Source organism: Somniosus microcephalus, chromosome 9 (genome assembly GCF_052327205.1).
Source record: "Somniosus microcephalus isolate GS21.2 chromosome 9, FLI_Smic_1.0, whole genome shotgun sequence".
Lineage (NCBI taxonomy): Eukaryota > Metazoa > Chordata > Chondrichthyes > Squaliformes > Somniosidae > Somniosus > Somniosus microcephalus.
In genome coordinates this window covers 191,682,397-191,697,775 of record NC_140995.1, presented here as the reverse complement: position 1 = coordinate 191,697,775, position 15,379 = coordinate 191,682,397, and the positions used below count along the sequence as shown (strand labels likewise).

Sequence of the window (15,379 nt, the reverse complement as noted above, 5' to 3'; positions counted from 1 at the left end):
GACTCAATGCTCAACATGTTCAATCAATACAGAGTAACAACTAACAAAGCAAACAGAATGCTGAACTATATAGCCAAAACAATAGCGTACAAGTCAGAGAAAGACATGCTCAATCAGTATAATATACTAGTCAGACTACAACTTGAGTCCTGCGTCCAGTTCTGGTCACTGAGACACCGAGATATTCAAGCACTGGGGGCAGTTCAGAGGACAGCTATGAGACTGATCCTTAGCATCAGAGGGCTGTGGCATGAGGAAAAACTGGAGAAACATGGATTTTTTGGCCTCGAAAGGAGGCCATTGAGAAGGAATTTTATAGAAGGATATGAGATAGTAACCAGTATGGAAAAGGTAGATCCAGGAAATAACTTTTAACTAAACCATGAGAATGGTACAGGGGACACAGGTTCAAACTATTAAAAGGTAAATTTAGGACTGATATCAGGAAGTTCTCCTTCACCCAGACAGTGGTCAAAAACATGGAATGGATGTCTAGGTAGCGCAGTGAAGGCCAAAAACCCTGAATAAACTAAAAAAAACAATTGGATGCGAGGATGGGTGGGATCTATAGTGTCTTTCTGGATGGAAGAGCTAAAATAGGCAATATGGCCGTCTTTATCCGGACTTATCTTATGGTTTCAGGAATATGGACTCTGCATGAACTCGGATTCTTTGCTGACATTTCTCAATGCAACGACATCATAGACAATTAAATTTACATCATATTATTTAGGTATATGTAAATGTCAGCACAGGGAATAACTTCATCTTTGGCTTTCCATACTACCCTATAATTCCTCTATTATGAGTTTTTTTTAAGAAAATTTGCCAAATAATACCATATGAAAAGGAGGAACCAGACACACTGCCATTGGGCTCTAAACCAATTTGTGCAAACACTGACCTAAATGTGGTGTGAAATATTTAAATAAAAATGATTCTATTCCTTTGCTTGTTTTTAGATTGTGCATTAATTTCAGACAATACACAGTATGCACTTCATTTATTATCACAATATATGGCCAAGACTCTGCGCCTTTTATTACACACAATAGTCCATCACTGTATGCTATCAGCCTAATGGAAACCCATTGAGATTTAGTGCCCGTGTGTTCATTTTTTGATAAAAATTATTACAAAAATTCCATACAAAAACTATTTTCATATAAATCTTGCATTTCCACAAATAAACATGAACATCTTGAAAATCTGCTCACAGGGAGTTGTAGCAGTAGTGACTTGAGATTTAGTGCATTCTACAAAAGAGTCTCCTGCAACATTACCATGGGGTCATGTCAATGAACAATCCTATATCCATAATTAATCAGACGGAACCGCACGAGTTGAAAGGCCAGGTGTCAAATCACTTCAGCTGGATGTGGGAGCAGGTGGGTGACGTAACTTGAAAGGAACAATTCTTGAGACCCAGGGGGGGAAAAACACACTCTTCTGTTACCACAATGAGGTACGCAAATCAAAAGGATTAAAGACTGTTCGTTAAACCCTACTTCATCATTCAAATTTTGAAAAACTACTTCGCAATCCATCATTTAGGAAGTTTAATTGTCTAGCAGTCTTTCATTTTGTGAGGGTTCAATGCAGTCTGATCCATTTTTAAAAAAAACTAAATTTGACAGAAAACAATTATTGCCTTGTGTTCCCTTCTGGTGGTGATACAAACACTTGAAAGATCGCACAAAGGTTTCACCATTTCTTTCCAATGCCTCTCAGTTCTCTTTCACCTTTAACCTCAATTATTTTGAACAGCCTCTATTACAGCAACTGCACAACTTTGGGCATTTAACAGCACCACTTCCAGCTCGCCTTACTTTAGCTAAAACTCAACATCAGTTTTCTCTTTGTTTTCCAGTTTTTCTTTTCCTTTATTATCACCATCCATTTCCTATATGGGAAAAAGAGAGGGAGGGATGAGAAGAGGAAGGGAGGGAAAAAGTCTTTACTGTGTTTTTATTATTTTATTTGCAAGTTTTGGTCCTTGACAATGTTTCGGAATCTGACTTTGACCACCCTGTTTTCATATGGTAGGTATTTTTTTTTTCGACATGGCAACGTGAGGTAACTCGCTTGTTCGGCACGGTTTGCATATTTCCACAGGAAACACTCTTGCAGGTCATTGGGAACAAAGATTACTGTTTGTGCTCGGTGTGGATTTTCTACACTTTATGCCATTGTTTCCTTGCCAGGCAATCTCCTGTCGTTGAACGTATGCATGTTGATAACTTCTTCTGTTTTCACTATGACTGGTGCCTGAGGCCTGTGTTTCAGACGCCGTTGACACTTGAGAGACAACCTGAGCTCCTCAACCATGGCACTACAGAAGGACCTCTGTGGGGAAAATTAAAGACTGAAAATGAGATCAACCTGCAATGCCTTGAAGCGACAGTGAAATCACATGTTAGCTTAGATTTCTCTGCCCTAACACCAGGCAAGCTTGGCAATGATTGAAAGAAAAGCATTCAGCTTGCTACTTCCCTTTAAATAAAACTGACATGATTGCTTTTGAGAATTATGTACTCTGTTTAAATTGTACAGGACTATAGGAATGCTGTATTTATTGCATTCCTAGTTATCAATCAAATATTTCATCTACTTGAAAAGAATGTATACAGCATTAATAAATTATAATCATAATACAGTGAGTCAGTAGCTACCATTGGTAGGATTCCAATTGTCCCCCCACCCCTCCCCCTGCCCAACCATGCTTTAACATAACCAGTAAAACAACAAATAAAAACAGAAAATGCTGGAAATACTCAGCAGGTCAGGCAGCATCTGTGAAGCGACAATCAGAGTTAACGTTTCAGGTCGATGACCTTTCGTCAGAACTGGAAAAAAAGCAGGAAATGGAACAGATTTTTAAGCAAGTGTAGTGGCTGGTTTGCTTAAAAATCTGTTCCATTTCCTGCTTTTTTCCAGTTCTGACGAAAGGTCATCACCTGAAACGTTAACTCTGTTTCTCTCTTCACAGATGCTGCCTGATCTGCTGAGCATTTCCAGCATTTTCTGTTTTTATTTCAGATTTCCAGCATCTGCAGTATTTTCTTTCAGTAAAACAACAAGCTGGAATGTGATGTTTGTTTGTAAAGATTACTAGAAATTAAATGAAGATGACACAATTGAATTAAAAAAAAGATCTATAATATTGCTATCATCTAGACTTTAACTCATGCTCAAAATCTAAAAATGAAATGGTTACAATGAGAAACAAAGGCATTCCACTTAACTGCATTAACACTAAAATTCCACATTTTGTTTTATTCTGACACTCATCAACCATCTCTTTTTATTTGGACTCTGCTAATTGCTAGCCTGGTTAAAAATTCTAAAGAGCCAGTTAAAGCAGTAATCCTTTAACCATAGCGGATATCATAGGCCGTGTTCCATCATCAACTATGACAAATCAATCAAACCTCTTTTCATCTTTTAATGCTTGCACAGAAATGGCTGAAGGGCTCAGCCCCCAAGCTTCCTTTCTAATCAGTTTGTGACTCCTTCTGCCACTGCATCAGGATATTCAAGTGATGAATCGTGAAGAAACCACCAATCCGGCAACTTAACCCCCGAGGCAAAAAAAGTCCTACAAAAACGTGGACATGTGACAAGATGTAATTTTTGCATGACAAAATTAAACAGGAGAAACGTGCTAAAATGACAGGAAAAATAGAGGAGCAATGACTACAACGCTTTGGTTTCAATTATTCACTACAACCCGTCATTTTTCTGTCGCTACAGCCAGAATCCGCTTTGAACAGCTAACAACTGCATGAGACTGGGGTAAAAAAAACCCGCAGTAGCACGTTAAGGCTAAATAGCAGGTGTGGCAGTAAACAAGTTAAAGATTTAGATTTATTAATCGTGGCTCAAATGACTGAACAAAATTTCTCTACGGGGAAATTCAACAAATGTTTTTTTTCTAATCTGAAATGCATGTGACAGTGACCAACTTGAATCGTTTGATCATTCTGTCGCCAGCAGTAAGTGGGGCAGGGTCTGTCCCAGTGCTCTCCTTGTTTCAACGTGCCAGCCAAAGAAACGGCAAGCCATCACTTTTTTGGTTTAATGTTGGCAGAGTAATCATTGCACTTCTACAGAAATAAGCAGTGTTTAATTAAAAAAGAAAAATCAGGAGATGCACAGTAGAGACAAAGCATTATGGTTAATTAAAAGCACAGCAGATCATAGCATGAATCAAAAATGCTATAAATGACAAACATGGATTCAGCTACTTAAGCCTATTATCTGACAAACACTGATTCATAGGCAACATGGTTGTGAATTGAGATATGGATTCAACGATTGCTGTTCTAATGCACTTTCCCCTCTGCTGTGTTATCAGTGTTAATGAAATGCAGTCATATTACTTATCTTTGATGTTTTCTTACTGCACTGAAATACACTGAACTGCCAATAACTACTTAGCACAATTACATTTATTGAATTGAACACCAAATACAATGGATAAACAATGAAAAAAAATCAAATATATTCCATTTTTTTTGCGGTTCGAAGATCAGAATGCAGTTCAGAGACAAAACAACATTTGTGGCATTACTGATTGGATTATTCATGTTGTGCTTGAATTTATACCCATGTTTGCCGAATACAATAAATAATTTATATCATATACCACCGCATTAATGTTAACATGGAAAAATCATTGCCATACACTTTCAAAGAAATAAAGTTTTTTTTTAAAAAAAAGGGCTTTAATAAAGCCAGTGACTATTAACTAAAACAGCACAGATTCTTTTTACAAAATTTGAATTCTGAGTTCTTTTTGATTTTGCTGTCACAAAACATACACTCAAAAATTAAGCAATATTCTTGTCAGAGAATCTGGACATTTATATATAATTCAATAAGATTTCACTCTAATGAAAGATCAGTGGGACCGCACTATACAATCTCCAATAACTTACAGATGCACTGGAAAAGTCTTTTACCTTCTCAAGCTGTGCATTTTTTTTCGACTTGTACAGAAATTCGCCCACCGCCACAAAGATGGAGAGTACTAGGCCTGCAGCCAGTACTATAAAGATGCCACCAATGTTCTGGACTCCTAAAGCACTGGCTTCTTTGCTCTCTTCCTCTGGGCAGCCATTTCCCCTCCACCATTTCTCTTTCATCATGTGCAGTTTCCCCTCTTCCTGCAGCTGGAGAATGGCGATAGTGATCTTTTCCCGATACGGTGAACCTGGAGATCAACAAAGTAAAACCAGATTAGCCGCTGCGGTCTTCCATCTGTTTCTTTACATCACCTCGGCGGCCAAATTGCTTTACCACTCCCATAGTTCTCGAAATGCTGCACAACCAAATACATCACACTGTTACGGCAAAACTAGTTTGCTGAGAAGTGTTACACTGGTGTCAGTGAGGTAGTGAGGTAGACTCGTTTCTGTGGGGGTAGCATGCACCTGAGCCGAGGCCAGCCCAGAATTGGACCTCAGGTAGGGTTGCCAACAATCCTTCAGGATTGCCCGGGAGTCTCCAGGAATGAAAGATTAATCTCCTGGACACTGCTGCGAGCAACCCAGGAGAAAAATCATAGGGGCATTAACAACAAGTGTGTTTTTTTTCATTTTCTTTCAAGTCCCACTCCAGGGATTTGAGCACATAAAGCTAGGCTGACACTCCAGTGCAGTGCTGAGGGAGTGCTGCACTGTCAGAGGTGCCGTCTTTCGGGTGAGACGTTAAACCGAGGCCCTGTCTGCTCTCTCAGGTGGATGTAAAAGATCCCATGGCACTATTTCGAAGAAGAGCGGGGGAGTTCTCCCCGGTGTCCTGGCCAATATTAACCCCTCAACCAACATAACAAAAACAGACTATCTGGTCATCATCACATTGCTGTTTGTGGGAGCTTGCTGTGCGTAAATATGCTGCCGCGTTTCTCACATTACACCAGTGACTCCACTTCAAAAGTACTTCATTGTCTGTAAAGCGCTTTGAGACGTCCGGTGGTCATGAAAGGCGCTATAGAAATGCAAGTCTTTCTTTGAATGCTTTTGTTTATTAAAATATTGGAGATGGGATGGAAATGGCTGTTTGACTGGGCGGGCTGGTTGGAGGCAGGTGGTCATGTGATGGCGCATTCAGGAATATGTCCAACCCCCTAGCCTCAGGCTTGATCGAAATATTTCGAACGGGCTGCCGGCACCGGTTGTGCCTCATCAAGTAGCTCACCCTTCAGGAAGAGTGAACTTTGGGCAGCTTGTCCTCAGCCTTAGGAAAGACCCGGGGTGGGGGAAAGGACAGCAGGCTAGGGTGTCGATCATGGCCGGCAGGTGTGCTGTGGATCTGTACTGACCTTTTTTGTGTCAGTGGCGCTTGCTAGGCTACCTCCACGGCAACAAAACATGAGCAGAGCAGCCCAATTTTCCCCGAGGGGTCTAAAACATGCCTGGGGCCCCTTGTTAAAACAACAACACAATAATTTGCACGGCACTTCTCAAAATATAAAACAAAATTTGACAGCGAGCCATGTAAGGAGATATTAGGACAGTTTGGTCATAGAGGTGGGTTTTAAGGAGTGTCATAAAGGAGGAAAGAGTGGTAGAGAGGTGGAGAGGATTAGGGAGGGAATTCCAGAGTTAAGGGCCTTGGACACTGAAGGCACGGCCACCAGTGGTGAAGCGAGTAAATCGGGGATGCTCAAGAGGCCAGAATTGGAGGAGCGCGGATATCTCAGGGGGTTGTGGGGCTGGAGGAGATGAGAGAGATAAGGAAGGGCGAGGCCATGGAGGGAATGTTCCCTTCAAGCTGTATAGCTGCGCAGCACTCCAGGGGTCCCGTGCAGCCGGTGAAGCGGCTTTTAAATTGAAAAAACGCACATGCACGGACGTGAGCCACACAGACCAATAAAGGGGCCACATAGAAACATAGAAGATAGGAGCAGGAGTAGGCCATTCTGCCCCTCGAGCCTGCTCCGCCATTCAATGCGATCATGGCTGATCATCCAAATTCAGTACCCTGTCCCTGCTTTCTCCCCACATCCATTGATCCCCTTAGCCTTAAGAAATATATCCAACTCCTTCTTGACTATATTTAATGAATTGGCCTCAACTGTCTTCTGTGGTAGAGAATTCCACTGGTTCACCACTCTTTGGGTGAAGAAATTCCTCCTCATCTCAGTCCTAAATGGCTTACCCCTTATCCTTAGACTGTGACCCCTGGTTCTGGACTCCCCCGCCATCAGGAACAGCCTCCCTGCATCTAGTCTGTCTAGTCCTGTTAGAATTTTATAAGTTTCAATGAGATCCCCTCTCATTCTTCTAAACTCTAGTGAGTATAAGCCTAATCGACCCAATCTCTCTTCATACGTCATTCCTGCCATCCCAGGTATCAGTCTGCTGAATCTTCGCTGCACTCCCTCCATGGCAAGAACATCCTTCCTCAGATAAGGTGACCAAAACTGCACACAATACTCAAGGTGTGGTCTCACCAAGGCCCTGTACAACTGCAGCAAGACATCCTTGCTCCTGTACTCGAATCCTCTCGCTATGAAGGCCAGCATACCATTTGTCTTTTTGACCGCCTGCTGCACCTGCATGCTTACCTTCAGCGACTGGTGCACAAGGACACCCAGGTCTCGTTGCACTTCCCCTTTTCCAATCTATTGCCGTTCAGATAATAATCTGCCTTCCTGTTTTTGCCACCAAAGTGGATAACCTCGCATTTATCCACATTATACTGCATCTGCCATACATCTGCCCAATCGCCCAACCTGTCCAAACCGTACTGGAGTTTCTCAGCATCCTCCTCACAGCACACATGCCCACCCAGCTTTGTGCCGTCTGCAAACTTGAAGATATTACATCTAGTTCCCTCGTCTAGATCATTAATATATATTGTGAATGACTGGGGTCCTAGCACCAATCCCTGCGGTACCCCACTAGTCACTGCCTTCCACTCGGAAAAAGACCCGTTTATTCCAACCCTTTGCTTTCTGTCTGCCAACCAGTTTTCTATCCAAATCAGTACCTTACCCCCAATCCCATGTGTTTTAATTTTGCACGCTAGTCTCTTATGTGGGACCTTATCGAAAGCCTTCTGAAAGTCCAAATACACCACATCCACTGGTTCTCCCTTATCTATTCTACCAGTTACATCCTCAAAAAATTGAGGGCATGCAGCCCCCAAAAAATTATGGGGAACATTGCATGGAGCAATTTGAAAATGAGGATGAGAATTTTAAAATTGAGCCGTTGCTTAACCGGGAGCCAATATAGGTCAGCGAGCACTAGGCGCACCAACGTCCGTGTTCTCGCTCAGGCCAACATCCCCAGCATCGAAGCTTTGACCACGCTCGCTCAGCTCCAATGGACGGGTCACATCGTCCACATGCCCGATACGAGACTCCGAAAACAAGCGCTCTACTCGGAGCTCCGACACGGCAAGAGAGCCCAGCCCCAGGTGGGCAGAGGAAACACTTCAAGGACACCCTCAAAGCCTCCTTGAAAAAGTGCAACATCCCCACCGACACCTGGGAATCCCTGGCCCAAGACCGCACAAAGTGGAGGCCAAGCATCCGGGAAGGCGCCGAACACCTCGAGTCTCTTCGCCGGGAGCAAGCAGAAGCCAAGCGCAGGCAGCACAAGGAGCGCACGTCAACTCAAGCGCCCCACCTACCGTCTGCCCCACCTGTGACAGAGACTGTAGGTCCCACATTGGACTCATCAGTCACCTGGGAACTCATTTTTAATATGGAAGCAAGTCATCCTCGGTTCCGAGGGATTGCCTAAGAAGAAGAAGGATGGGTGAACAGGACTTGGTGTGAGTTAGGACACGAGCAGCAGAGTTTTAGATGACCTCAAGTTTACGGAGACCAGCCAGGAGTGCATTGGAATAGTCAAGTCTAGAAGTAACAAAGGTATGAATGAGGGTTTCAGCAGTAGATGAGCTGAGGCAGGGGCAGAGTCGGGCGATGTTTCGCAGGTGGAAATAGGCGGTCTTAGTGATGGCGCTGATATGTGGTCAGAGTCTCATTTCAGGGTCAAGGTTGCGAACAGTCTGGTTCAGCTTCAAACAGTTGCCAGGGAGAGGGATGGAGTCAGTGGCTAGGGATTGGAGTTTGTGGTGGGGACCGAAGACAATGGGGGTGATTTTCATTCAGAAGTCGGGAAGGAGGCGGGACTACAACTTTCGGGGTTGTAGTCCCGCCTCCATCGAGATGCGGCCAATCCACGCAATTTTAACTTGATTGATCTTGTGGCGGGCTCAGCAGGCCAATTAAGGGCCACCCGGCAACAGGTGACGTCACAGACTGAAATTTCATCTGTCAAGACGTTTTGACAGATGAAATATCAGTGTTTCACAGCTGTTTGAAGCTGTCAAACACTGATAGTCTTACTTCTAACCTGAGTCCTTCTACACAGACTCAGTTAGAAATCTCACCGGCACAGAAAGCTGCAGGCTGTCACTTTTGACAGTTCACAGCCATTCTGCTTTCTGTGCCGGTTAGATGATGGACTCCCGAAACCTAGAGGAAGGAAGGCTGAAAAGGTAAGTACAGGTAATTTACACTTCTTTACACACTTTAGACACACCAAACACAATTACCTTTGCACTCATGCACCCATCACTCACCTGAACACCGACATCTCGACCCCTCCAAGTCCTTCAACCCGACGGCCCGACTCCTCTAACTTGGCGTGGTTTGGAGCCGGCGGGAATCCCACACTTCAAGCTTTAAAATAGGGATTAGGCTAAAAACTGCCTGTTAACTACCTGTTAACAGGCAGATAATTGGCACTAATCCCTTCCCGCCTCGGGTCGGCGGGTCCCAGTGTGGGGCGGGTACCCGCCTCCTTTGAAACTTACATGGAGGCGGGTTGAGGCAGGATGGTGTCGGGACCCCCGAATTCGGGACTTTAACCCCCCGCACGCCTCTAATCCCGACTCCACGGGTCAATGAAAATCAACCCCAATGGCTTTGGTCTTTCCAATATTTAGTTGGTGGAAATTTCTGCACATCCAGTACTGGATGTTGGGCAAGCAGCATGGCAATTTAGAGACAGTGGAGGAGTCGAGAGAGGTGGTGGTGAGGTAGAGCTGGGTGTGGAAACTGATTTTCAGATGATGTCATAGAGGAATAAGGGGCCGAATGCTCGTTTTAGGTGGCCATCCTGGATGTCTGAAAATCATCCGAGGTGCCCTGCAAAATTGGTCAGTTTTGCTCCTGTTTTCCAGCCAGAAACCAGGCGCAACGATGACCAATAACCCATTGATAAAAATAACCAATTTGTACATATTGGCCATTTATGCATCCATTCAATCAGAATGAACAATAAAAAGTATATATTTTCAGTTAAAATTATCAGATTTTTTAAAAAGCACTTCTGTGTTTAGGTGAGGTTTGGCAGTGGAGGGGTTACAATGTACAGTGTTAAAAGGCTGGTAACAAAGAGAAGATTTACTACTTAAATCAGAGTTTTGTATTGGTTAGATAAATGCCAAGAGAATGAATGGGTTGTGGTTCAATAGTTTTGAGTTCTATGCTTGGATCACACAGGGCCCTCTTTAGTAGTTAACTATGTAATGAAGATGGCAGTGCAATTTGGTATTGTAGTGGCTCTGCTGATAAACCTAGACAATAGATGAGCCATTTTTGGTTTTCTTCTACTTTAGGCATATTATGAGGAATTTTAACCCCTGCCTGGCGGAAACAGGCCGGATGGGCAGCTAAAATGCCCCACAAGACTTACCTCCTCCAATCCCATTGCCTTCCCGCAGGTCCTGTTATTAATCTGCCCTTACTTACTGGCGAGAGGGGCATCCACCTGAAGGCAGCAGGGTCCTTCTTTAAATATGCAGATCGGGCTCCGATGACATTCTTGGGGCCCGACAGCAATATTAACCCCAGGCTTGTGTGGGGAAGCCCTCGTAGCTTCATGACCAGTCGAAAACCTCGCGGAAAGAGGAAGCATGGCCTCATCTGCATGTCGCCGGTCAGTTGCCCACCCGAAGCGGGGCGGAAAGCGACAGCTGGCCAGCGGCACTGGAAGTTTGGGTGGCACCAAATGAAAGCTTGCTGGCAAGCAGGCAAGTCACAGGGGAAGGGGTTTTGGTGGTGGGAGACTCACGGGAGAGAACGGGGGGGAGGGGGATAACTCCAGGGCAGGAGAGGCCATGTCTTTCCATGTGGGGTCTGGAGGAGAATTCCTGCTCTACCTGGCCCTACAAAGGAAAGTTTTTTACATGCCTTGGAGGGCCTTTCTGTCCTCCCAATAGCTGCTGACCTGGCTTTACCTGGCAGGCAAATGCCGCGGCAATTTTACCGCTCAGGCCCGGGTTAAAATGCAATCAGGGTCCCATTGACATCATGGGGACCATGATTTGCATGAATTCCAACACAATCATTTTTACAGCTCACACTGAAAATAGAAAAAACAAATTGTGAACAAAGTTGAGGCTGCCATGTTTCCTTTCAATAGATGCTAGATCAATTGTTAATTTTAAATCGGAGATTGATAGCTTTTTGTTGACCAAAGATATTAAGGGTTATGTGCCAAAGGCGGGTATATGGAGTTAGGTCGCAAATCATCCATGATCTCATTCAATGGGGGGAACAGGCTCGATGGCCTACTCCTGCTCCCATGTTCCTATCCTGGGAATATCAAGGGATAACAAAAGCAACCTTTTTTTTCTTTTCAGCATATACTCCAGAACCAGCTTTCTGCCTCAATTATAAGCCCGCTGGAGATAAGGGTTGAAAAACCAACTGGGAAGATGAGCAGGAGGAACCAAAGGCCAATAAGCATAGAGTGTGCAAGTGAGGCTGGCCCAATAGACAGGTATACAGGAAAAGTGCTGGTTGCTGTGTTAATATAAATGTAATACATTTGCATCAGATAAAGTTGTTACATTATATTTTCAGTATTCAATTATATAAATGTCTTCTTAAATTATCTTTGATAATAATCATCATAATTATTCATGTTTGAAGATTAAACAATAATTTGAAAATGATACTTTATTGCCCCATAAGTCAAACTACATATTTGTTATATTTGTTCCAAAAAACCTTAAATATAAGATGCATAAATGTAATCAGTTGATGAACTCCTATAACTGTACAGATACATAGATCTGATTGTGCGCAAACAACTGGAAAAGAAAAATTTGGATTTATATAGCGCCTTTCACGACCTTAGGATGTCCCAAAGTGCTTTACAGCCAATGAAGTACTTTTGAAGTGTAGTCACTGTTGTAAGGTAGGAAACGCAGCAGCCAATTTGTCCCACAAACAGCATGTGATAATGACCAGATAATCTGTTTTAGTGATATTGGTTGAGGGATAAATATTGTCCAGGGCAAATTGCAGTTATAATTGAACTTTTAAAAATTAATTGCCTAATCTCACATTGTAGAAACCTCTCTCTCTCAGGCATGCGAAAGCTGGTAAAAATATTCTATGTTGCTATTGCGTTACCATAACACTTGCCCTAACGAGAGCATTTAAAATTCACCTAATTTTAAAAAAGATAATGCAAAAGCAGCTACTTCAATAAAAAAAAATTAACCCAACGGACAAGTTGTGGGCGGAGTTTGACCGAGGATTTTGGAGTTCGGCTGCTTCAAGAAATCAGCCAATGCAAGAAACAAAATCCACAATGTACTGACAATATTCAATTGTTACAGTTTTTCGGTACAAAGGGGGAGAAGTTTATTCATACAAAGATGCTGTGTCAGACATCACTAAAAATCAATCTTTTTCAGTCCAGTAGCTGAAGTGCTAAAGTTGTTCCAACTATAAATTCACGAAATGATATCCTGGGGTTGCCGGTCTTTTTACTTTCTGCGTTGGATGAGCTTTGTCAGCTTTCAACCAGCTTACTTGTTGGAGTGTCACATGTTAGCAAGCCATTCTACTCGAGACGGGATGAAAATACAACAGACCTTCAGTTGAGCAACCGCAAAGTGCCGTTAATGACCAGCTGTAGAGAGATGAGCAGCTCGGATTTTCCTTGCCCTCCTTACTGAAGGAGTTTATATGAACACAGATAGTATCCACTTGGATAAAACATGTGCAGGACTGGGACAGAAATCATTTTCTAAATCTAGTCCCATTAGAAGCAACAAAACACTCAGCAACAGTTTGAAAACAGAAGTTTCTCTATTGAGGCAAAATAAACACACGGCCTATTTTTATAAACTGTGGAGGGTAAACTAGTGATTTTATTAGGGCTAAAATATGCATATTAGATTTATTGTTCCTTTGTAAAAATCAAATACAATTTAAATTTTATGCAGCCAAATTAATCTTGTTTTTGAATCATTGGGCTGAATAAAATTTAAATTGCTGCATTTTTGAAACACGTTATTAAGTGGATTTTGGTTTCTGCAGCTGAAGGCTAGCTGTTACCATGCAACCATTATCAACAGAAAGACCCATCTCTGTTCCCCGAGCAATGATTATAGGCCCTGCCATGCATATTGGTTATTTCAGTCTAATTATAGTTCTTCATGTTTACACATTTCAAATTTCCACTATGCATAGTAAAACAAATGTTACATTATCTTAACAGGGCAGCTGACATGAAAATACGAGAAGTAATTATGAAAGTTGTTCCTTTTTGTGAATATATAAACCTTCAGCAAACTGGAAAGCCATAGCCTAGAATTACTGTTGGTGATATTAACACGAGCACTTACAACCATAGAATCATAGAATGGTTACAGCACGGAAGAAGGCCATTTGGCTCGTCGAGCCCATGCCAACTCTCAGCTAGTCCCACTCCCCTGCCCTTTTCCTGTAGCCCTGCAAAATCTTTTACTACAGATATTTATCCAGCTCCCTTTTGAAAGATAAGATTGAGTCTGCCTCCACCACCCTTTCAGGCAGTGCATTCCAGATCCTAAACACTTGCTGAGTAAAAATATTTTTTCTTATGTCACCTTTGGTTCTTTTGTCAATCACCTTAAATCTGTGACCCCTACTTCTCAACCCTTCTGCCAATGGGAACAGTTTCTCTCTATCTACTCTGTCCAGACCTCTCATGATTTTGAACACCTCTATCAAATCTCCTCTCAATCTTCTTTGCTCCAAGAAGAACAACCCCAGCTTCTCCAGTCTATCAACGTATCTGAAGTCCCTCATTCCTGGAATCATTCTCGTAAATCTTTTCTGCACCCTCTCTAAGGCCTTCACATCCTTCCTAAAGTGTGGTGCCCAGAATTGCGTACAAACGACATTCCTCTGTCTACTATTTTAACATAGGGATTAACTCATTTATTTGAAATGGGTTAACACCTCTGATAATAAAGGTTTATTGATGCAACTTTACATACACTAGCTCCTGCTAGTTTACAAACCCCATCTTGCAGATTGATTTGTCTAGTTGACAGACATTTAAACTAAAAGGAAGTCAAGGGGTACGGGGAGAGAGCAGGAAAGTGGTGTTGAGGCCAAGATTGGATCAGCCATGAGCTTGTTGAATGGCGGAGCAGGCTCGAGGGGCCAATTGGCCTACTCCTGCTCTTCTTTCTTATGTTCTTATGTCTGAATCCAGTCAGTTGCCTAGCTACAATATTAGTATAGCATCCACTGGTGTTAAGGAATCATCTCTAAATTGTCATACACAAACAGATAAATCATGACACATTTGTCTGTGGTGGCCATTACTGGCAGTCCTGATTCTATCTTCACCTGGAGGTGCAATCTTCCTGCTAATAAATGTTGTGAAAAAGTGGCAGTGCAAAGTAAGTTTCCTGTTTTTCACTCACACCAACTTTCTCTTTAAAATTATTATTGACATGAGAAAGATCATCTCCCTGGTGTCACACACATATGCTTTCAGTACAGTTTTTTGGCAAAGATCAGGAGCAAGAACCTTGACCAGTTCCACCTTCCTAGCTCTGAATGCTAAAGTAAATTGCAGTATCTTCACAGCTCCTCCAATTGAGGTGGGCTTACTCTGCACACACTAAAGATGAAATGTGGTGTTAAGCTGCACCGTGATGGTATGACACCGGCTTGATGGGCTAGCAAGTCTTTGGCTGTGCATTGTTTTCCTATGAGTGTAGAGACATGCCAACAGGATGCCACTCGGAGCAGTCCCTCAGATTTACACTGCACAATGACAGTAAAGCCTGAGTAAAGGGTCCAGGTTGGATTGTCTCAGGAAGCCCATCACAACCATTTTATCTTTCACCAGCCTGCAGCTGCAGATCCTTACAGTGATGCAATGGAACAGTTTTAGGGAGTGAGTCTCTTCTGCTTGGGACTTTCATGCGGCTTCAAGGGATATCAAGGGCATTGGGGCCTCTGCATGCTCGACCTGCAGGTAGATAGGATAAAGCCTGTAATACTCAATGCCTTTTTTCCTTCAATTTTCATTGCATTCATAGTACAAGCTTAGTG

General features: G+C 42.8%; 1 protein-coding gene across 1 annotated transcript in view; it reads right to left on the bottom strand.

The window, feature by feature from the left end:
* Window positions 1–986: 986 nt before the first annotated feature.
* The window catches only part of grik2 (glutamate receptor, ionotropic, kainate 2), a 529,211-nt gene continuing 514,818 nt past the window's right edge, over window positions 987–15,379 (bottom strand). Inside the window, exons 15-16 of the mRNA XM_085998231.1 lie at window positions 4,965–5,215; window positions 987–2,346 (exon numbers count right to left, since the gene is read on the bottom strand). Coding sequence (XP_085854357.1) covers window positions 2,182–2,346; window positions 4,965–5,215 — 416 coding nt within the window. The 3' untranslated portion in view covers window positions 987–2,181. The remainder of the gene's footprint in view (window positions 2,347–4,964; window positions 5,216–15,379) is intronic.